This window comes from Macaca mulatta, chromosome 9 (assembly GCF_049350105.2).
Source record: "Macaca mulatta isolate MMU2019108-1 chromosome 9, T2T-MMU8v2.0, whole genome shotgun sequence".
NCBI classification, from domain to species: Eukaryota; Metazoa; Chordata; class Mammalia; order Primates; family Cercopithecidae; genus Macaca; species Macaca mulatta.
The window spans coordinates 140,070,001-140,093,405 of NC_133414.1; the positions used below are offsets into that span (position 1 = coordinate 140,070,001).

Genomic DNA, 23,405 nt, shown 5'->3' on the forward strand with positions numbered 1-23,405 from the left:
GTTCTAAGTTTTTTGCTGTATCTCTTACCACATGCTCCCCGTGAGGCTGCTTTTGGCTGGAGGGTCAGCCTCTTTGACTCTGATGGCAAGTCTACATTCCTGTTCAAGGCTTTGATTTCCAGTACAGTCGGCCCCAGTGTTCAGGACTGATCCTAGAGGATGCATCAGTTATTGATCATCAATAGTTTATTGTCCTATCACTGCGTCTCCCCTGGACGCGGTAACGGAGGTATTGGTTTATTCATGGATCCTGTTTGAAGGACGTGACAAATTGATTTTCCGACACAGCCCAGATAAAGTCAAATGAAAGTCACAAGGTAGAAGAGGTGGTCTTGACCTGATCATCACATTGAAAATGCCTTTACCATGTTCGGAAGCCCTGGAGAATCTCACAGCACCACCCAGGCCCCTCCTGAGTCGGCAGCACTGAGTCCCCAGGTGCACCCAGCACCCTGCTCCCTGAGAAGCACTCAGGCAGGGCCTGAGACGATGCCCAGCGAGGAAACAGGGCAGGGCCAGGGCTGCCCCCAGGCCTTGTGAAAGTGGGAGCTGTGCCTCTCACAACCTTCCTGTCCCTGCAGGGGGAATCCCAAGGCCCCACTGGGCATTCTCCAGGCGTTTTATGAAGCTCGGGTTCAGAACAGGAGGTGCCCGGCAGCTTCGGAATCCATGGCCCAGGGCCTGGCCTGCCCCGTGCTGACTGCCCCAGTGAGAGGGAGGCACACACCTCCCTGCACTCCTCCTGGCCACTCTCGCACAGTTCCACAGGGTGCTGCCGCTCTGGACTCTGCCCTGTCCCTCCGGAGGCCCCTCCAGAAGGTGCAAAACCATGAGAGGGCCCTGACTCACGGGAGCTCATGTTCAAGTTCAGAGAGAAAAGCAGACAGGGAGGCACGTGGAGCAGTGGACAGCCAGCCATCATGACCAGCGGAGACAGCTAGCAGGGCTCCCCAGGCAGGCACAGGAGCCTGGGAGGGGCGCTGGAGGTGGGTGTGATGCCAGAGTGGAGTCCTGTGAACAAGGGCCGGGAGATGACGGTCGACTGGAAAGAAACCACCATCGCTGCTCCAAAGTCACCCTTGGAATTATAGTGATCTTGACAGGCTGTGGCAGCTGAACGTCTTCATTAATGTGAAAAGACAATCATGAAGACAATGAAAATGACTCTGAGCGCCTCTCCCGGGGAGTAGAGAGCGCCATCTGCATTTGCGATAGTGGCCCCCATCCGTAGTTTCACTTCCACAATTTCAATTACCCACGGTCAGCCGTGGCCTAAAATACATGAATAGAGTGAACAAGATATTTTGAGAGAGACCACGTTCACGTGACTTCGGTAACAGGATATTGTTAGAATTGTTCTATTTTATTGTTGTTGTTAATCTCTTACTGTGCCTGATTCATAAAATAAACTTTATGTAGGTATGTATGTATGGGAAAAAGCATAGTATATATACATTATATAGGAAAAAGGATAGTATATATGCATAGTATGTATAGGAAAAAGGATAGTATATGTACATAATATGTAGAGAAAAAAGGATAGTACATATATATAGTATGTATAGGAAAAAGCGTAGTATATATACATAGTACATACAGAAAACAGCACAGTAACTATGTTCTGAAATAGGTGAGTGGAGTACAAGATATATTGAGAGAGAAGAGAGAGACCACGTTCACGTGACTTCGGTAACAGGATATTGTTAGAATTGTTCTATTTTATTGTTGTTGTTAATCTCTTACTGTGCCTAATTCATAAAATAAACTTTATGTAGGTATGTATGTATAGGAAAAAGCATAGTATATGTACATTATATAGGAAAAAGGATAGTATATATACATGGTATGTAGAGGAAAAAGGATAGTACATATACATAGTATGTGTAGGAAAAAGCATAGTATATATACACAGTACATATAGAAAACAGCATAGTAACTGTGTTCTAAAATAGGTGAGTAGAGTACAAGATACTTTGAGAGAGAAGAGAGAGACCAAGTTTACATGATTTCCATGACGGCATATTGTTAAATTGTTCTATTTTATTATTGTTGTTAACCTCCTAAACAGCGCCCAACTTAGAGAATAAACTCTACGTAGGTACGTATGTGTAGGAAAAAGCAGAGTATAGTCTATCTGTGGCTTCAGGGGCTCTTAGACCATATCCCACACAGATAAGGGGGGAACTGCTCTCTATAAATTGATGGTGCTTTCCATTAGAGCCACGGCAGTTTCTAGTGGAAAAAGTAACAAGTCTGCAAAAGTGTTGAGGGCAGTGTCCTCGGTGTCTGTTAATTGTAGTTTACTTTTGTCTGTGGAGGTTAACCTTGCTGTCTTAGGGCACGCTTTCGTGATCATAGTCTACTCTGTTATAATAATTTGGTCTTGGTAAGATCCAAAGACTATCCCAAACACAATTATCTTGTCACTGCTTAGGCGGTAATTTTTAGTGAGTAAAGGATTCAATCAGTATCTTTGGTGGTATTGGTGGTATATGTTATTTGAAATGACAATCAGCTGCTACACGGATGGGAAAAATTAATTATTGGTAATCTTCAAATCTCATGAAGAATTGTGAGACATTGTACATTGTTCTCAAATTTTAGATTTGGTAAGGAAACCTTTGTCTTTCATCTTTGGTTTTATGTGACCCCCATTCAGGAATGAAGATTTATCACTTTAAGGTTTTCAGGGGCTTCCTTGCTTTGTTCTTTCGAGACAAGAAGGATAATTTTCCTCTTTAGGGCGGAAATGTATCCAATAAAAGTCAGGCTATATATAGTTCATTCTGTCTTATTTGGCCCCAGCTATTGTAAAGTTCACATGCTTTAAATGGGTAATTAGCCAGTGGGCTTGTTGGTTGTTGATTAAATGAATTCGAGTATGGCTTTAGGGTCTGAGAAAATGTGCTTTCGAGAAGCTTCCTTGTGTCTCCAGCTGTCTGTGGGTCTGTCGTTTTTATTGGAATCAAGATAGACTTAATTCTCACAGAATAAGCTCTTTACTTTTTATTCATTTTCAAGAGGACACTGTGCATAATTGGAATTATGCAAATTAGAGAATTAGAGTTTGGCGCATAGGAAATTGAAATTATCCCTTAACAGACTTCCTGACCCTCCAGCGTTCTTACCGGTCCTTGGCCTGGGTAGAGTGCTGCTGAGTCCTCGGGCAGACCCTGTGCCTGTGCTAGTCCCACCCCCTCAGCATCTGGGCCTGCCCAGTCCCAGCCAGGCAGGGAGCCCCAGGAGGAAGCCCATCAGGGGACTTCCTGTGGCTTTAAAATTTCTTTTGCTTTTTAAAAAATTCTTTGATCAAATAAAGTTTAGTGTATAATCCACAGGTGTGCACTTGAGGCTTCTGCAGCATTTACATAAGAAAGCATTGAGCAGTGGCTCACACCTATATTTCCAGCGCTTTGGGAGGCCAAGACGGGAGGATCACTTGAGGCCAGGAGTTTGGGACCAGCCTGGGCAATATAGCAAGACCCCATCTCTACAAAAAGTACAAATGAAATTAGGCAAGGATGATGGTGCATAACTGTAGTTCCAGCTACTCAGGAGGCTGAGGTGAGAGGATGGCTTGAGCCCAGGAGTTTGAGGCTGCAGTGAGTCATGATCATGCCACTGCACTCCAGCCTGGGTGACAGAATGAGATCATGTCTCAAAAAAAAAGAAAAAGAAAAAGGAAAAAGCACTGAAATGAATTATGAAGCATTATTAACTCTTAGACATCATGGATTTTTAAAATTCTTTTACGATAAATTACCACTCTGTTACTCTGCCAGCATCAGGGAATGGGGTCAGTGCTGTGACTCCCTAGTGAGGACCCATGGCTTAGGTTTCTCTGTCTTAGCTTTGCTGGAGCTTCTTCTTCACTCAAGGAAACCCCATCTGCAGATTCCAAGCCTCCCACTGGGGAGGTGAGGTCAGGACGTGGTCGTTTGAGTATGGAAATAGCGATAGATTTTATTGCCCCACTTATAGACGAGTAAACTGCAGACATCACCTCCATAGTCACCCACACAGTCAGGAGTAGGCCTGGGCGTCGGAGCTGGACCCTGTGCCCTCATCCTGAGCTCCTCCCAGACCCTGCAGCCTCTCCACGCAGCCTCACGTGGAGGGAGCTCAGTGCCACTCTTCATCCCCACAGGAACTCCCTGAACCCTGGGGCCTCCATGCCTGCACTGGATTCGGGTCCGCGGGCAGCGCTGCCTGCAGAGCCCTGCATGTGGGGCTGGACTTTTCCACCAGAATCTGCTCCAGGGGACCCAGGGAAGCGGCCACTCCCCAGCTCCCAGCAGCCTCCTGGGTCACCCTCTTTCCCAGGGCACTGTCTGTTCCCCAGGGACCTCAGATGCCTCTGAACACACCTGGCCTGTGTGTATAGGGGCAGGGGACATGTGTATAAGGGGAGGGAGACACATCTTTGTGTCCATGGCTGCCTTTCTTTGGCCACCAGAGCCAGGTACTTCCGGGGGTACAATCTCCCAGGGTGTGCTCAGAATTCAGTTTCCAGCCTCCCGAGAGTCTCCCATGTATCTCTGGAAACCCCAAAACAACTCATCCCTGGCAGGCCAGGCATGCATGCATGGTGGGTGGCTGTGTGGCCTGACCCTGCATGGCCCAGGTGGGCCCCAGGCTGCAGAAGAAAGAACACAGCACTTCCTCCCTCAAACCCCCAGCGCCTCTCTGGTTGGCCAGCCAGGTGCAGTGGGCAGATGCCTCACCATCTCTGACCTCCCTGTCCTCATCCATCTGTGTTCCAAGGCAGAGGGGCGCTGCCTGTCTGGGGGACTGTTAGGGGAGGGTCCAGCAAGAGGCCCTCTGCAGCCTTGCCGGCCAGCACAAAGCAGTACATCTTTATCCCTTCCTCCTTTCCACCTGGCTGACACCTGGCCTTTCTCCTATCTGTCTTCAGTGAAGGAAGATACAGAACAACACCCACTTCTAGTGAGTCAGCTCGGGCTTGTCCAGAGCACAGCTGGTCCACTCCCCAGACCCCTGGAGGACACTGTGGGTCCATTCAGGTCCCTGCAGTGAGAGCCAGACCAGGGACACTACCAAGTCTCTCATCCTTATTTCTCTCTGCCTGTTTCCTCTCCCACTTTTTCTCTCTTAACACTTGGACTTCTTTGCCAGTCTTTTAGTAATGTTTCAGTGATTTTACGTTTAGACACAGGCAATTACTTTTGTTCAAAAGCATTCAATTCCAACCTTCACCAACTGAGATAAAAAGCAAGCCCTTTGCATCCTTTTCTCTTTAACAAGCAAAACCGTCTCCAAAGAGGCCAGCTCACCGTGGCTACGTCTGAAACTTGCTGAGTCGACAAATTTTACGGTTAAGGGTTTTTTATTGTTATTCTTTAAATCTTTCATCCATGTAAGTATATTCATACTTGAAGCTTGGAAAATGTCTGAATTGTGTTTCTCCTTCAGAAAACATACTTCTTTTATTTGAGCTTTTGTTTTTCTCCATGTATAACAAATAATCATCTTGCCCTATGAGTCATATTGTCCTGATTTCATAGAAAACAGGTGCAGTATTAGATACAGACGCAGAGAGGGTCAACCCACAGCTGTGGTTTTCATGCCTGTGGGCAGGACTTATGATAGTCCCTATTTCCTAGAGGGGGTATTAGCAGGCAATGAGGTGACGCTTAGGTTAGAAGCACTTAGCACAGGGCCTGGTATGTACTCAGTGTCCAAAAAGGTTGATTTGTATTATTAGCAGTTATTCTGAGGAATTAACTCTGGCCTCGCCAGCCTGTGCTTCCTGCGGTGAGAGGCCTGATGGAGCCCAGTGGTCTGTGTGGCTGTCTGCTTCCGAGCACTGTCCCTCCTCGGCTGCCTTTGTGGGGCCTGCATGGTGGAGGGATGCCCAGCACCCCAGAATTCAGCCCCCACTGACCAGCACCCCATAGGATGCAAGTCAAAGTGGGGCTCTGAGGTGTAGTTTAAAGGAGGTGCTTGTCCACTGGCCAGGAATGCCATTTCCCTGTTGTAATTATCCTTGTTGAGGCTGTTCTGCTCTCGGGTTTATCAGAAGATAAAGGGGTCAGCCTTCGCCTCCTGACCTTTGCTTTCCTTCCTAACCCAGAAACATGTGGGTCAGCACCTGCATGACCAGGATGGAGACTGGAAGAGTGGGCCATGGGGCCTTTGGAAAGGTATCCGGGCGTCATTTCCACACCAGCATGCATGTTATTTCTCCGTGCATGGATGGATAGGCCTTGAAGAGCCCGAAAAAGCAGGCTAAGCTCGCCTGAAAGGGGATAATCCTTGGTGTTTCTCTTTTTGCCTAAAGATCCTGGATAAATGAACTGAGACAGACCCCAGTCTGGACCAGAGATGCTGCCCCTGCCGTTTGAGCCCACCTGGCTGAGAGAGGGCAGGTGACAGTCCCAGGACACCCACAGGACGCCACTCAGGAGCCTGTATTTTGGGCAGAAACAAAGAAGCTGAGAGGCACAGTGAGGTGGGACACCTGCACGCTGAGGGTCTCCACCTCCCTAAGGCAGGACAGGTCATGGCAGAGGTTTCAGGGGAGGGTCCTGACTTTGGCTGGGGGTGTGGGAGTCTCCAGAGGCAGCGAGCCCAGGACACTGATGGTGCAGACCGCTGGATTTCCGGAGAACACTGTACTTCACCAGCCTGCGTCAGACACGTGATTCACAGAACTTCTCCAAAGGAGGTTAGCCATGTTTGCCAGGCTCAGGGAGAAGTAAGGAGGCCGCCTCACCGTCGGTTAAATATGGGATCTGGATTACCCTGCACCTGTCTCCTGCCCAGTCCCTTCTGCGATCTCAGGTGGCCTCACTCCTGGCAGGCAGAAGGGACTCGGGTCACACGCAGCCACACTCAGGGATTAGGACCTCAAGTGTATCATTGAACCTGCTGCCTACCGCAGGCTGGAAATTGCTGGGCCGTGATCTCCTCCATCTTTTCTTTCTCCAGCTGCCTCTGAAGGTCACAGAATCTGCATTTCTTAGGAAAAACAGGGCAAAGGTGAGATGGTACACAGAACACCTGGCCCTGGCTCAGCCCCTCATGTGGACAGGCTGCCAGGGCCACCGCCCTGCTGCAGGAGGGTCGCCCTCAGCGCCCAGCAGAAGGGGTGGCCCCATTCTGTCCCTGAGACCCCACTCCCTCAGGCACAGCGGAGCAGCCCACTGGGACCCGGGGCTCCTTGGCTCTTGGGTTGTGCAGCCTTCATTCCCAGAGCACAAAGCCAAGGCCAGGAGCGGGAATCTGTCCCCAGCAAGAAGCCTCCATCCCTGGGGAGGCCTTGAGACCCTCTGGGATGAGGCCCAGTCCCCACCCGTGGCCACTCGCTTCCATGCTGCCCCAGGCCAGCCCTGGCCACCCCAGATGTCTGGCCCCTGTCCTGAATGCTATCCCCTCTGGCCTCGGCTGTCCTCCTCTCAGAGCGCTATCCTGCTCTGTCTCTGCTCAGGGTCCCCCCAGAGGCCTCCCGCTGGGATTTGTCTCCACGTTTCAGTTGCCTTTTGCCCCACATGCCCCGTCCTGTGGTTATTTACCATGTGGGGACATCCTCCCTCTTGATTGCAGACTCCTCAGAGGCAGATAAGAGTGGGTGGCTTTCATCCTCCAGCTCCTAACTCCGAGCCCACTGGGCTGCTGTGCTGTGGTCCATGTGAGTCATCAGATGCCCCACGCGGAAGCCTCGTGGGGGCTCAGGGCCCCAGCTGGGGGCAGAGCACCTCCAGAATCCTCCCAACCGGCTGCAGGCTCCTAGTTCTTGGTGACTCAGTGGACGGGAGACCCGCCTACAGGTTTCCAAGCTGCTGCCTTTCTCTAACACATGGGTGGGTCCTGGCTCCCGGCACTGTTGTTCTCCACTTGCCCTGACCCAGCACCCACTGTGAGCCAGGCCTGTGGGCGTCAGCACCAAAGACCAGAAGAGTCGCCAGCCTATGGGGCATCTGAAGCAGGCAGCACAACTGACCCTCTCAGGCCAGACACCACCCAGGGCCTTCTCCCTGACCTCGGTTACAGCAGATGAGAAGGACGCCGCGGGAGAACCGAGTCAGGATGCCCAGACTGGATGACTTCCCTGCGGGCGGTGCACTGCTGAAGGCCCGTGGGTCTCCTTTCTCTGGGATAATGCCAGACTCCAGCAGAAGCTTTAGTCTATTTCTGAATAGAGAAAATCTGCTGAAAAATGTCTATTTTCCAGCTGAATAACAAGCCTTTCAAGAAGAGGAGGATGAGGAAAAGATGGCATGTGTCCAAGTTGAGCTGAGACGGACTGTAAGCCCAGGCCTGCCTAAGGCGCCCACAGTGGGCATCACCAGGGCTGAGGCCTTAGGGACCGCCAGCTTCCTCCACCCACCTGCCTGCACAGACAGCTCTTAGGCATCAATGCCTCAGCAGTCAGATCCGCCCAGGCTGCTTCTGAGTTTTGTGGAGAGATTGCTTTTCTGGAGGCGGGGACAGGACACATCTCCATCCCCCCACCAACCATCACAGGAGAATGAAAAACCTCAAAGAAAAACCCAGGGGGCACACACAGGCACAGACCCCAGTGGAGATGCAGGCTCCGGAATTGCAGGCTCCTTTGTGGAAACGGCAGAGGCTCCCCACGTGGGCTTCCCTCACCCCTCCGAGGCCCTCCCAGGAAGATGTGGTGGCAGAGACCGTGTCCACTCAGCAAACACCGCCGTTCGCTTTGCTGAGTTTGCAGTTTCCCACAGCACGGCTGCTGCCCTGGCGAACAATGGGGCCACGCCATTATAATAACCAGCCCTTGCCTGTTGAGTTACAGTTTACACGACTCACTCATTTGTGATCTCATGGGATTCTCTTGTTTCACTAATTGGGAAGCAGGTGCAGAGAGGTTAAGTGTTCTGGAAAAGGCCCTCCTCTGGGGGTGGAGGGAGGAGAAAGAGAGAGAGAGAGAGAGGATGAGAGTTAATGAGAAAGAGAGGCAGAGACAGATGTCAAACCAGCTGGGTCTTCAGGCTCCGTGGCCTGGGCCCTTCAGAAAGTGCCATGAGTTGACGTGCTGGAGAGAATCCGCGTGCCAGTCCCTGACACCTTATTTCTTCATGGTGATTCCTTCAAAAACACCCGTGTAGCGCCTCCTTTGTGGCAGCTCTGAGACGGCACCAGGGTAGAGACCTGCATGAGAGTTGGCCCTGCCTTGAGGGGTGCCACATGCATGGATAATCCTGCCAGAAAGGTCTTCCTGGACATCTCTGAACACTGAGCGTTGGCGTTGCCAGGGGAGAGTCCTGGTTGCCCGTGTCCTATTCAGGTTCTGTGGGTTCCCAGGGCCCTGTGCTCTCTGTCGCCTGTAGGCCTCCCTCACCTCCCCAGCCCCCTTGGACTGGCTAACTCCCCTTCTCCCCAGGCAGCCCTCCAGACCCCTCTGGACAGGGGCAGGCACCCTGCAGGGCGCCTCTACCACATTGTGTGCTTCCCCCGCCTAACACATCGCAGTTGCATTCTATTTATTGAAGGCTTTTCTCTCTCTGGCTGAATCGCAAGCTTTGGAAGTGGGGAGGTGGGAGGAGGGGCCAAGGCCAGTGTTTGTCTTGTTTAGTTGTCTCTCCAGATCCTGGCAGTCAACTCTTAGTAACCAATGCTGAATGAATGCATGGGTGAATACATAAGCCAACCAGCAGGTACTCATGAGTCTAGAGAGTCCCCCTCAACTAGCAGCTGAATGGATTTCTTTGAAATCAAAAGTGTAGCATAAACTTACCCACAAGAGCTTAGTCCAGCCATCATCACTTTTGGAGGTCTGATCCAGGGTGGGCTGCACTCAGCGAGGCCTAGGACACAGCTGGCCAGCATCTCCTCTGTCAGCCACACCGCTGAGCAGAGGCTCTGTGGAGGGGCTGCAGGCCTCAGCACTGGGTGCCCTCTTCTCAGTGGGAGACAGCAGGAGGGCTGTGCTGTTTCCAACATTCCCAGCACCATTGTTTCACACCGTTACTGCTGAGCCCCGAGGGCAGATGGATGGAGCCGTGTTGTGTGGGCCCTGCTGTTTTCCGGCCCAGGGTGTTTCGGGCAGTGGTTCTGTTTCCCATATTGATCTTTCCCACGGCCCTGCCAGGTAGCCTCTGATAAAGCACATCTCTTCTGAATAAGCAATGGCCTAGGGACCATAAAGTACCTGTGAGTGTGACTCTGCCAGATGAGGGGCAGGTGCAGCCATCGGTCGGACCTGAGCAAAGCTGCATTCCTTGCCTGGCTCAGGTGTGAATCTTCAGGGCAGCAAAATGTGGGTGAGACTGAGTAAGGGGAAAATCAAGATGTGTTTTGTTGAGAGAAGGAAAAATATGAGCAGGTCTCATGACAGAGGGCTCAGAGATCTAAATCTTGGAGGGCCCCAGGGCTCAGTTCCCACCACACCACGCCGTGTCTCTGCATTCTCTCCAGGGGACCGTATTTCCCTCTTCAACGGAGACAGCCCTATTTTCTGCTTGTTGTCCCTGTGTCCTGTCCACTTTCACATTTATTCCATATTTTTCATCTTACAGCAATTGAAATTTAAACTTTTTTTTTTGAAATGGAGTCTCATTCCATCATCCAGGCTGGAGTGCAGTGGTGCAATCTCAGCTCACTGCAACCTCCACCTCCTGGGTTCAAGCAATTATCCTGCCTCAGCCTCCTGAGTAGCTGGGATTACAGGCGTCCACCGCCACGCCTGGCTATTTTTTGTATTTTTACAAGAGATGGGGTTACAGCATATTGGCCACGGTGGTCTTGAACCCCTGACCTCAGGTGATCCACCCGCCTGGGCCTCCCAAAGTGCTGGGTTTACAGGCATGAGCCAGCATGCCTGGCTGAAAATTAAACTTTTAATGTTGAAATACTTGCATTAACAGAATCCAGGAAGGTTCTATAGGCTGTCCACTTGTGCCTCCCAGCTTCTGCTATGCTCTCCTCATAGGATGGAGACACCTGTGCCAGGAACAGGCTGTCTCTAATGGTGACTAAATCTGGAAGATGACAGCCACCATCTTCTCTCTCTTCATCACCCTTTCCTAACACAATGTCAGTAACACTTACCTTTCAAGGACAACAGGCGGGTTAGAAAAGAAAAAGTGCCCTTGGAGAAAAGTTGATTAGAACCAACTCCCATTGGCATCCCAGTGTGGTGGGAGGAGGCTTCAAGGCTGGGGCTCCTGCTGGCCACTTGTGGTACCAGCCAGTTGAGCTGTGGCCCACACCATGACCTGTGAGATGCCATGGTCATCAGCATCTGTGGGAAACATGAGAAATTACAGGGTAGGGGATTTTGAAATATTTGTAGGAAATCAATACAACTTGTAAAAAACAGTCTGAACTCTCTTCTTCGATGGGCTTGGGCATTTATTGTATGGTGTGAATCTGCAACTCTATTTAAATTATGTTTCAGTAGAACTTTCTGAGTTTGCCTTAAACTTGTAGGTCAGGAATAACCAGAAAAGACGTATCAAGCCCTGATTTTTTTTTCCAGAAAGTTGATGATAATGTTGGAATAATTTGTAATTTATACCAAATACTTATAAACATTTATTAACTACCTCGGGGGCTGTAATGGTATCGCTGACCACATAGAAGCAAGAAAGAAATAAAAAGCTGCTAAGAGATCATCAGTATTCACTAAGTGGCTGCTTGAAGACCCCTGCGCCTGAGGATGATAAATTGAAGGTGCTTTGCCAACTGCTCACAAAGCATGACTTTTCACTTAGATCAAAGAAGTATTCTCAGCTAATTTTGCTCATCTTCAATTCCAGGTTTCACTGTGAAACCTGGAAGGTGAAGTGATAGCTGTTAGTGCTCCCAAGGGTAGAAGAATTTCATGAACCATCAGATGATGCCAGTGTTACATCAGTGTCGTTTTCAAGCAGTGATTTTCAAACAAAATCAGTCCATTCCCATAGTGGTTTTATTTTTTTTTAATTCATTTCATGGAATCCCAATACAACTTGGATGTTGCTCCTGTCAAAGGCAAAGCCTTGACTTAATTACTAATGTCACAGGAAATGCAGTGGAAGAATCAGCGTCATGATAAAATTATTTGTGGGGGAATTAGGAATATGATATTATATAAGTGTGGGTAAAGCTCGGCATTTGTAGTAAATGTATTGTACTTGGAATTGATCGTGATGTACACATCATTTATTTACTTATTTATTTATTCAAGATGGAGTATTGCTTTGTCACCCAGGCTGGAGTGCAGTGGTACAATCTTGGCTCATTACAACCTCCGCCTCCTGAGTTCAAGTGGTTCTCCTGCCTCAACCTCCTGAGCAGCTGGGATTACAGGTGTGCGCCACCTCACCCAGCTAATTTTTGTATTTTTAGTAGAGACAGGGTTTCTCCATGTTGACCAGGATGGTCTCGAACTTCTGACCTCAAGTGATCTTCCTGCCTTAGCCTCCCAAAGTGCTGGGATTACAGGCATGAGCCACCATGCCCACCCTCACAGCATTTATAATTGTGTCCAAATTGGACATCTCATCAGTTAAAATAGAAGCTGTTGATGTCAAAATTTATAAATAGTTACACGTACACAGAGTAACTAAACTGCAAATTCATGGTAATTAGGCTGATGTTGAATTTTTAAGACACTGCAGCTTTGTAGTATGCACTTTCTCTCTCCTGCTCATCATCAATCAGATTCTAGAAATGTTCGAGGCTTCAAAGAATTATTTTGTAAATAAACCTAAGTGTCCTAAAAAGATGGTGAACCTTTCTGCAAACAAGGCCCTAAGTGAGTTTAGTTTAGTTCCAAACTAATTGGAAATATATTACAGAAGGATTCAATAAATGGAGCACCCAACCCCACCACGCCCTGCCCCCTGACACACACAGAACTCTTGGCTTTTGAAAATTTTATAGAGTTACAATTATTGAAAACAAAGGTTATGGCTGGGCATGGTGGTGGCTGACACCTGTAATCCCAGCACTTTGGGAGGTCAGGGCGGGAGGATTGCTTGAGTCTAGGAGTTTGAGACTAACCTGGGCAACATAATGAGACCCCCCATCTTTACAAAAAAAAAGTCTTAAGTTTTGCCAGTCATGGTGGTGCACCCCTGTAGTCCCAGCTACTTGAGAGGCTGAGATGGGAGTATCCCTTGAGCCCAGGAGGTTGAGACTGCAGTGAACCGTGATGGTAGCACTGCACTCCAATCTGGGCAACAGAGCGAGACTCTGCCTCAAACAAACAAACAAACACACAAACAAATGAAGTTATGAACAGGAAGACACTAAAACTTATTTCCACAAAAACAAGGAAGCAATAAAGTGAATTAAATGATGAGAGCTCACAAACTGCTAATCTGAAAATAATGCAGGCAATTTTATTTAAAAAATTAAAACATAAATATTAATTATTAAACATTAATAATAATATTAATAAAACATTTCCCTCAACATTGAAAAACATATTGAGGGAAACATATTAGGAACAGATAAGAGAATAAGTATCATTTTATGCTCTCATTTTATTTTCAGATAATCAATACCAAAAGGTTTTTTCTTTTCTTTTTTTTTTTTTTTTTTTTTGTTGTTGTCATTGAAACAAGGTCTGGCTCTGTTGCCCAGGCTGGAGTGCAGTGGCATGATCTTGGCTCATTGCAACCTCCACTTCCCAAGCTCAAGTGATCCTCCCACGTCAGCCACACAAGTAACTGGGACCACAAGCTCGCATCACCACGCCTGGCTAATTTTTTTGTATTTTTTCTAGAAATGGGGTCTTGCCATATTGCTCAGGCTGGTCTCAAACTCCTGAGCTCATAGCAATCTGTCTGCCTGGGCCTCCAGAAATATTTCTTCTTAAATATATGTATAAAATTAATATGTTATTTTGTTTTCAGATTAAAAATATTTTGTGAGAAGAACTACTTAATAGTCTTCCAGCTTAATAAAATCAAATCATTTGTCAATAAATGTTTTAGAGAAGCATATATTTTGAACCATTATAGCCCCCTCGTTTGCTCTCCAAGAAGTCCTGGTTTAGATGAGAAATTACGTGCGACCCATTCCAGGGGCTCTTTTTAAGTGCAGTGGCTTTGAAACCTGAGTATGGCTCCCAAATCATTGTCTCCTGCTTCCTTGAGAAGAACCCTCATCTGTTTCTTAGTTGAAAGCAAAACAGCTGCAGGTTTTGACCATGTAGGTGATGGGTTTGGGCTGCAGAGAGAAAACACTACCCTCTTGGAGCTGCAGGGGGCAGTGTGGGTCAGTCCACAGCTGGACATCCTGGGCCAGCTGGAAAGGGCACTTTCGGGTTTGGTGGGGCCAGAGGGGTCAGCTGGGCAGCTCCTGCCCAGAGGCACTAGCCCAGGGATGGCTCCTTGCCCTCAAATGCCCTGAAAGCCCCAATTATTGAGGTGGCCAGGGAGGAAGTCAGGAGCTGGGAAATGGGGACACGAGACAGCCCCCACTCTCTGGGGTCTCCTGGGCTGGTTGAGAGGTCCAAAACCCAAATCACCTTACACAGGGCCAGACAGTGTGATCCCAGGAAAGACTCCATCTCAGGTAGCTCAACCTCAAAATCTGGTAGGGTCAAGTAAAGGGTGAAGAGAGAGAGGGGACCACTCCAAGAGAGGGGGCAGGGATGTGGGGAAGTGGATGGGGCTCAGGAAAATCCCTTTCCTACCCTTGGTTGTGCACCTCGACCTGCCTCCTGCCCTCCCCCCAGCCCAGCCACTGTTTCCCAGTCTCTTGCCCAGCTCCCTTCCTCGGGCCCTGTTGCAGTGACTTCCTGCAACTTGCTGCCTTGACCCTGGCCTTCCTCTCCAATAACCCCCACAAGGAGTGCCTCCCCCACATACTGCACTTGCAGCCCACCTCTCCTTCTGACGAGGCCCCTAGACACCAAATGCAACTGCTACAGGCAGTCTCCTGAGGAATGTTCCACCGTCCTCTCTAATGCAGCCCTTCATCTTCAGTAACAACAGGACATTGCTCGTAAGATTTCAGTAAGAGGCCGGGCGTGGTGGCTCACGCCTGTAATCCCAGCACTTTGGGAGGCCGAGGCAGGCGGATCACAAGGTCAGGAGATCGAGACCATCCTGACTAACACAGTGAAACCCCGTCTCTACTAAAAATACAAAAAAAATAGCCAGGCGTGGTGGTGGGCGCCTGTACTCCCAGCTACTCAGGAGGCTGAGGCAGGAGAATGGCATGAACCCAGGACGCGAAGCTTGCAGAGCTTGCAGTGAGCCGAGATCGTGCCACTGCACTCCAGCCTGGGCGACAGAGCGAGACTCTGTCTCAAAAAAAAAAAAAAAAAAAAAAAAGATTTCAGTGAGGGTTGATGAGGTCATTGATCTCAGAACCTCAGATAGCTTATCCCGCTTCATAGGAGCTCGGTAACTGGGAGCTTATATTATTGCTTTATGCCTCCCGCTAAAAATCATCCTTATCCCCACCCTAGAGCCCCCATTCTCCTTGTCTCAGCTGATGAATGATGCTCCCTCCCACCCCAGCTCCCAAGATGGAAACCCCAATACCTTTGCTGCCTCACTTTTCACCCACATCCCACTGATCACCACTGCCATGGACCCTACCCTTGAAATCCTTCTCGACTCCCTCCCTCCTTTCCATTCCCATTGCCCCTGGCTTGGTCTTTCTTAAACACACATTGCTTAGATCAATACGTCTCAAATGTTGATGAGCAGAGGAACCACCCAGGAACCTTCGTAAAAGGTGGGAGGTCTGGGACGGTCCTGAGACTCTGCATTCCTCACATGCTCCCAGGTGATGCTCAGGCTTCTGGACCACTCTCCAGCCGCAAAGGCTACCCTGTGTCAGGAGCTGACGCGCGGCGTCCAGGGCTCCCTCTGGAAACTTTCATGGCGACTCATGGCTCGTAGCCAAGGTTTTTGAACTTCAGCCTATATAAAGCCATTATTCCCCAGATACTCTGATTTCTTCCATCTGGAGTTGGGCACAGGAATGGGCATCGTTCCTTCGTGCCCCCAGGTGACTCTAATAATGTAGATTGTTAATGGAAAAATGAGCCCTAGGGCCAAGCCAAACTCTAGCATGGCATTGAGGGCCTACCCAATTCCTTTTCAGACTTTTCCTCCTTACTCATCTTCTCCCACGTACCGGAGAACCGTGAACTGCCTGGACAGTGGGTCCTGTCTGGGCTCCCTTCGCTCCTCTGTCCCCTGCCTGCATCTCCCTCTGCCTTCCATCCTGGATGACTCACTCTACGCTGCATTTCTGGGGAAGGTTTCATTAACTGCGTAGAGGAATCATTGCTCCCTCACCTTTGCTCCTTGGCACCGTGGCCTTGTCTCCGGAGCATGGGAGTGGGGTATCAGGGTGGCTATCCTTCTGCCTGTCCTTCCTCCTCAATGAGCCACTTTAGGGCTGAAACAAGACTATATTCTTTGCATCTCCAGGGCCTACCTGGCTGCCTGACCCAAGGACTTGCCCAGTGAGGAATATTAAAAAGACATCAGATGGAATAAAAAGACAGATTTATAATGAAATAGATAGCAGGTTGACGGTTGAGGGGAGTAAATATACAACCTGCTTTATCATAAATAAACTCCTTTTCTCATATCAGTCCTGGAAATCACATGTAATTTCTGCTCTACATACTCAGCATTTGGTAGGCTCACAACACAAACGGATGAAATACAAATCCTTAAAATTCTGCATGGTTTTAATCACTGTTTCAAGCACCATTTGGACCAGGTCACTCGTGCAAGCCCACTGAGAGTGAATGGCCAGGGACTAGCAAGTTGTCATTGGCTTTAAAATATAACGGGGACAGAGCCGGGCTCCAGCGGGTGGACAGGCTTTGAATTCTGCAGGTTGTTGCCCACTGCCGCTTGTGTCAGGAAAATCACCTGCGGCTCCCCTGAGCACTTCTGGACCTCAGTTTCTAATAGATGAACAAAATGATCTTTGTCTTTCTCAAGGATGTCAGCCTCCTCTTAGATCACTGAGCATTTGAAGAGGAGGGTTATCAAATTAATGCATGAGATGAGACAATGTTTCAGCTAGGAAGTCTGCATCTCTGGAGTTGTATTAAACCAATTAATATTCCCCAATCAATTACTCTGTAATTTACTCAAGTATATTAAAAGTATTGTGGCAGTGTGCAGTAACAGATTTTTAAAAACAGTGTGTGCCTACATGGGCAGAGCTGCCTGTTGTGGAAGGGCCAGGGCAGCTTGCAGCGGGAGTGAGGGCTTCTGTCTCCAGGGTTCCTGGGTTCAAATCACGGTTCCTTCATGTCCTCCAGCCTGACTTTGGGCCAGTTCTTTATCCTTCGGGAACCTCTGTTTCTCAGCCCTGTGGGGTTATTGTGCAGATAATACAGATATAAAATACCCAGCACATAGTAGGTGCTCATGGAATTATTTGTGTATATGGCTCATTTTACAAATCTAAAATGTGTATTTTGGAAATTTAAAAAGAGGAAAGAAGTAAAAGTGCTGATTGCCACCATCGTAGTTGTTCTGGGCTAATTGTTATAATGTCCTCATAATGGTTTCATCTTAATAGTGGTGATTACTGAAACACAATTAGGATTTTTCACACTCATTCAGATATCTTCTCTAATTACAAGCATTAGTGTTTAACATGTGAGCAGCCGGGGAATGGATGTTTCTTGGCCTCAGTTCTGAAATGGGGTCCATTTGCATCCCTGAGGGAGGTCTCAGGCAGGAGAGGGCTGCTGGTGGGGACAGGCTGACCTTGGATGGGGTTCAGGGGGTGGGGAGTGGAGGGGGGCACACCTCCACTGCATGTCTGCAATGTCAACAGCAAATCCCATTCAGCAGGTGCCACTGCCCACCTGCACCTGCCAGTGAGGCTCTAGTGATGGGTTTCCACACCACCAAGCAGTCACTGCCACATTTAGTGATGCTCTGATGTTCTGGCAAAATGGAGTGCCAGGTGAAGATCTGAGGTGATGGCCCACGGGTCCTCAGCATGAAAGAGCCTTTTTCTGTGCTGAGCCACTTTACAGTCTGGGTCTGCCCCTGGGCATTCCTACCCCCTACCCCCAATAAACATTCACCTGCATCCCAGGGTACTCAATTGGCTCTGTCAAGATGAGTGGACCATGGCCCCATCCTTACAGAGGCAGCTTACCTCCACTTCACCTGAGAGTTCAGACACGGCCATGGTCAGAGGCAAGGGTCAAGCTGCAGCCAGGCAGAGCATGCTGGAGCCAGACCAAGCATGCAGGAGCTAGACTGAGTGTGCTGGAGCAGCGAGGAATAGAGAACTTGGCTGCAGCCGGGCGATGAGGCTGCCTGAACTAGGCCCTGGAGGATCGACGTTTCCCAGGCAGAGTGAAGGAGGACGAAGAAACAGATTGAAAAGCAGTGTCTTGCTGGGTGTGAAGAGGACAGCTGGCTAGAGAGCAAGGCTTGAATGGGAGGGGTAGAGTTAGCAGGGCGAGTGGAGGGTGGATGGTAGAGGGTCCAGGACACCAGGCTAGGTCACCCAGAAGTGATTTCTCCTAAGTGGTTCCGGGGAGGGCAGGGGTCTGGGATGAGATCGCCCTGGGTTCCAGTCCCCGACCTGCCCCCACTAACCATCAGCCAAGCAGGTCCTCTGAGTCCTGGTTCCCTCCTTTGAGTGAATGTCCATAGTCAGTGACCGTATCCCCCTGGTGTTGCGAAGGCTCAGTGAGATGATCCGTGAAAGTGACAGGCAAACGTCTTGGCTCAGAGGAAGCCCTGAAATGAAGTTGGCTCTTATCCTCATCATCACTGCCCGGCACCGGAGGGTCCCACTGCTGCTGCTGGATGACCTCTGAGCCTGTCCCTGCCTCTCTGCAGGTCCACCATGGAGCCCTTGTGTCCACTCCTGCTGGTGGGTTTTAGCTTGCCACTCGCCAGGGCTCTCAGGGGCAACGAGACTGCTGTCGACAGCAACGAGACCACCACGACCTCAGGTAAGGACCCATGCCCCTCTCCCTTTCCCTGGCTGCCTCCCTTACTGCCTCCTCTTGAGCTCCTGGGACCATTCAGAGGGTGAAAAGGGGCTTAGGGTAAGAGAAGAATGGTGTGGCTCAATTTCTTAGTGTGCTTTTCATAGTTTGTGCCTCTAACAACAGGAAGGCTAAATAAGCTAGCTTAGCATTTGGTTGTTCAGCAAAGCTTAGTGTTCTAGAGGTGTCCCATCTACGACCCCAGCTGAGAGTCGGGGTCAGCCTTGGCTGGAGGCGGGAGAGCAATAGGGTTAAAAATCCTCCAAAATCCCATTGTGCAGAAAACCAACCATGAACATACATGGACGAGGCGATGTGACAGTTAATGTCCCTGATGTGACAGTTAATGATATGAACTAAAGAATTATTCTTAGGCCAAGTGCAGTGGTTCATGCCTGTAATCCCAGCACTTTGGGAGGCCGAGGGGGCGGATCACGAGGTCAAGAGATCGAGACCATCTTGGCCAACATGGTGAAACCCCATCTCTACTAAAAATACAAAAATTAGCTGGGTGTGGTGGTGCACGCCTGTATTCCCAGCCACTCGGGAGGCTGAGGCAGGAGAATCACTTGAACCCAGGAGGTGGAGGTTGCAGTGAGCCGAGATTGCGCCGCTGCACTCTAGCCTGGTGACAGACCAAGACTCTGTCTCAAAAAAAAAAAAAAAAAAGGAATTATTCTTAATATTTTAGGTCAGATATTGGCATCATGGTTAGTTTTATTTTTAAAAAGAAGAGTCCTTGCCTTTCGAGATGCCTGCTGAAGCGTTCATGAGTGGACTGTGATGTCTAGGCATTATGCAGAAAAGACAAGAGGGAAGTGGGGGTGGGAGCTTGTGAGCAAAGTCACACCGAGGGCCCCACATGATTTTCTAACCCTGGACAAATGTCCTGCAAATGTACCATTGGTCCCAGGAGGAGGAAAGAGTGAAGATTTCTGGCAACAGAACCTCCAGTGAGGAGAGCAGTTCTAAGCGCCCACCTGTCTTTTTCCTCTTCATGTTGAAACCTCAGAGACATCTAAAACCCCAAAAACGAGAGACCAGAAGCTGCCAGCAAATATAAACTTGCCTCTTTGCAAGCCAGTCCTTCAGGGGCAGGTCACTGATGATTCAATGAGTTATTTCAACCCACAATCCCGACTTTTCTTCCCAATGCAAATCAACTGGCCACTTAGAAATATCTGACAAACTGCCTGGATGTCCCCTCACATCCAGGAGTCACAATGGCAGAACATCCGTTTGCGCAACAGTGGGGAAGAATCTGCCCGGGCTCTGCAGACAGTCCCTCAGGTGGCTCCGTGGGCACCAGCAGGATGACGTCCACTCCACATCTGAGGCTTTTCAGTTTATTTGAAAACAAAATTATTGGCTCCCATATTGCCACAGACATGGGGTGTTACTTTCAGGAGAAGGACACTGTCATGTGACCTCAGCACCCAGAGCAGAACTAAATGTGAAACTCACACCTTGGTCCAGCCTCTGCCAGGGCCTCAGCGTGCTGAGCAAGGCTGCTGGTCCACAAGCAAGAGGGAAACGGGCCTCGGGTTATAAGGCGCAGATGGGCTCCTTTGACCTAGAATTGTAGAAGGGAACCTGACCCCGTGAAGTGCCCTTTAAATCTTCATCTGACCCCCGGAAGAAGTATGAAGGACCATTTCAGATGATAACACGTTGCCACAGTGTGCCAAAATAACAGGAAGCTGTTTCATTTGTTCATTGAACAAATTATATTTAGTACTCATCCAGACACATTCTTTTACAGAAGGAATTGAAGGTAAATGTTTACAAATTATATAATAAAATAATATGTAGAAGAACACAATGGAAACATGAGTAAAGAATATGACCAGGCAGAATACAAATATCTAATTATGTTTCACTAATCATGAAAAGATGCTCAACTCTCTAGAAATTAGAGAAATGCAAGTTAAAATAACATTATCATTTTACCTATCAGATAGACCGAAATGAAAAGGGTCGGCAATATCCCAGAGAAGAGAAATTGCTCCATTGCCCACTATGGGCAGCATTCCGCAACCTTTGTGACACCAGGGACCAGTTTAATGGAAGACAGTTTTTCTGTGGAGTTGGTGGGGGGTGGGAGTGAGGAGGGCATGGTTTGGGGATGATTCGAGTGCATTATATTTATTGTGTACTTTATTTCTATTATGATTACATTGTAACATACAATGAAATAATTATACAACTCACCATCATGTAGAATCAGTGGGAGCCCTGAACTTGTGTTCCTGCAACTAGACGGCCCCTCTGGGGGTGATGGGAGACAGTGACAGATCACCAGGCATCAGGTTCTCTTAAGGAACAAGCAACCTAGATCCCTGTCATTCACTATAGGGCTCGGGCTCCTGTGAGAATCCGGTGCCACCACTGATCTGACAGGCGGCAGCGCTCAGGCGGTAATGCTTGGTCACCTGCTGCTCACCTCTTGCTGTGTGGCCCAGTTCCTAACAGGCCACAGACTGGTACCCATCCGTGTCCTGGGGGGTTTGGAGACCCCTGCTATGGATGAGTGTAGAAGTTGGAAACTTGGGGCTGCCAACTTGGCAATTGTGTTAAAATGTAACAGGCGTAGAGGCTAACACAGAAGCTATCCTACAGAAACACTTTCGAGACACAAAGATATATATATGTGTGTGTGTGTGTGTTGCAGAACTGTAGGTAATAGCAGAAAAGTTGGAAACAACTTAAATGTCCATCCTATTTTGGTCTATCCAAAAAGTGGAATCCAAGCAGCTATTAAACAGAATGAGGAAGCTTATCTGGGCTGACGTGGAAACTCTCCAAGACAGACAGCCGTACCAGAAAGGCAAGCTGGAGAACTGCCCCGCGGTGCATTTCATCTGTTTCTTTCATATTTAATGTGGCTATATGGGGACGTGTCTTAAAATTGGTAGCACTTCACAATTATAATCAGTATCATTTTTTTTCTTTCTTAGTGGTACTTAAAATAACGATACTTTTTACAATCCGTGAAGCTTTGGATGAAACGAGAAGAGTAGTATGGTCTATTTATTTCCCAAACCTGCATATTTATGAACGTAAATTTATAGAAGAAAATGTCAGGAAAGATACGCTTTGAAATCTTAATTATGTTTAACTCTGGCAAAGAGAACAGGTTCCTGAACATTGAAAATTTTAGGCCAGAGTGAGCTGGGACCTTAAACCATTGTCTGTGCACCTGTCCTTGAGTGAGCCACATCTTTCCAGCATGGACTTGCTCCGCCTCTAGGGGCCCTGGGGGAAGGAGGGCTTGGCATGAAGGTGGGAGAGGAGAAGAGGGACGGAGATAAGATGGGGGCCGCAGTGAGAGCAGCTGTGCCCTGGGGCAGAACTGAGGTGGTCCCTGGAAGACCCCAGCTCTGGGCTGGAGCTCAGGATGAGCTTCCTGAGCAGAGGGTGCTGGGTGGTCACACTGTAGCCAAGGTTGCCATTCTCTTTGTCTGCTCCAGAGTCACATTCAAGCCTAAGGTTTTCAACTTTCAGGATCAGATTCTGTGTAAGCAAACATGCACACACACACACACACACACACACAAAGTTGCAAGTGTACATACGTATAAAATCAGTGTGAACATACACACACACTTTGCTTTGGGCAATAGCTGGACGGTCATTCAGGAAGAAGGCTGCTTCAGGATGACCACCCTGGGGACTGGTCACCTTGACCTCTGTCCCACCCCGTCGGAGCCACGACAACATGAAATGAAAATAGACTATGACTGGAATTTCCTTCTCAGATGCCTCCCGGCCTCCTGTCTGGACCATGTTGGTGCCCAGAGGACATGTTTGTTTTCTTCCTGGTTCACACCATTTTAAAAAATTGTATTTCAATTGAATTTCTTACCAATATTTAAAAATCAGAAAATGTTTACATAAAAATATGAATTTCTTCTTTAGGAAAGTGGGAAGAACTAGGCACTGTGGGCACCCCTTGTGCTTGGCCCCAGTGGGCTGGAACTCAGCAGTAGCCGTCCCTGCAGGCAGGACACGGGGAGTCCCCACTCCCGCCCCCACTGGCCTCCCCGCGCCACCCGGGGATGTTCTCACCTGCCCCTTGGGTTGGGTTTCTGATCCTGATCTCTGGCCTCCTGAACAGAGGCAGCTACTACCCCAATCGTTGCCTTCCAGGGGCTTCCCCAGAAACCTGGGCGCCACGGCAGTCATGCTGAGGGCCTGTTCACTCAGGGCAGAGTAAGGTTTGCGCTTTGAGGCATCCAGGGCCTCTCTAGGTCCGCAAGAGAGGAGTCCAGTGGGCTTCTTGGAGGTGGGGGCCTTTGAGATTGTCCTTGAGGAGTGGGAACATTTTGGTGAGGAGGGGGCTGTGTGGCCGGCTGGGGAGGAGCAGGAACAAAGTCCGACGTTGGGAGAGTGGGTGGGGTCCAAAGATGGCAGCGAGGCCACCAGGGCCCCTTGGAATTTGGGCTGGTGAGCCAGGGGCAGGTCCTGAGCAGCAACAAAA

General features: G+C 49.0%; 1 protein-coding gene and 1 long non-coding RNA gene across 12 annotated transcripts in view; one reads left to right on the forward strand and one right to left on the reverse strand.

Annotated features, from left to right (window-relative positions):
• The window catches only part of PTPRE (protein tyrosine phosphatase receptor type E), a 182,721-nt gene that overhangs the window by 119,550 nt on the left and 39,766 nt on the right, over nucleotides 1-23,405 (forward strand). For all 11 annotated transcript variants that reach the window (XM_077945607.1, XM_077945608.1, XM_077945609.1 and 8 more), the window contains one exon: nucleotides 18,774-18,889. In XM_077945607.1, the coding sequence (XP_077801733.1) occupies nucleotides 18,774-18,889 (116 nt within the window). The remainder of the gene's footprint in view (nucleotides 1-18,773; nucleotides 18,890-23,405) is intronic.
• On the reverse strand, nucleotides 1,699-8,574 carry LOC144331030 (uncharacterized). Its single transcript, XR_013397865.1, has 2 exons — nucleotides 7,536-8,574; nucleotides 1,699-6,981 (listed from the first exon to the last, which is right to left on the reverse strand). It is a non-coding gene; the product is annotated as an uncharacterized LOC144331030 (long non-coding RNA).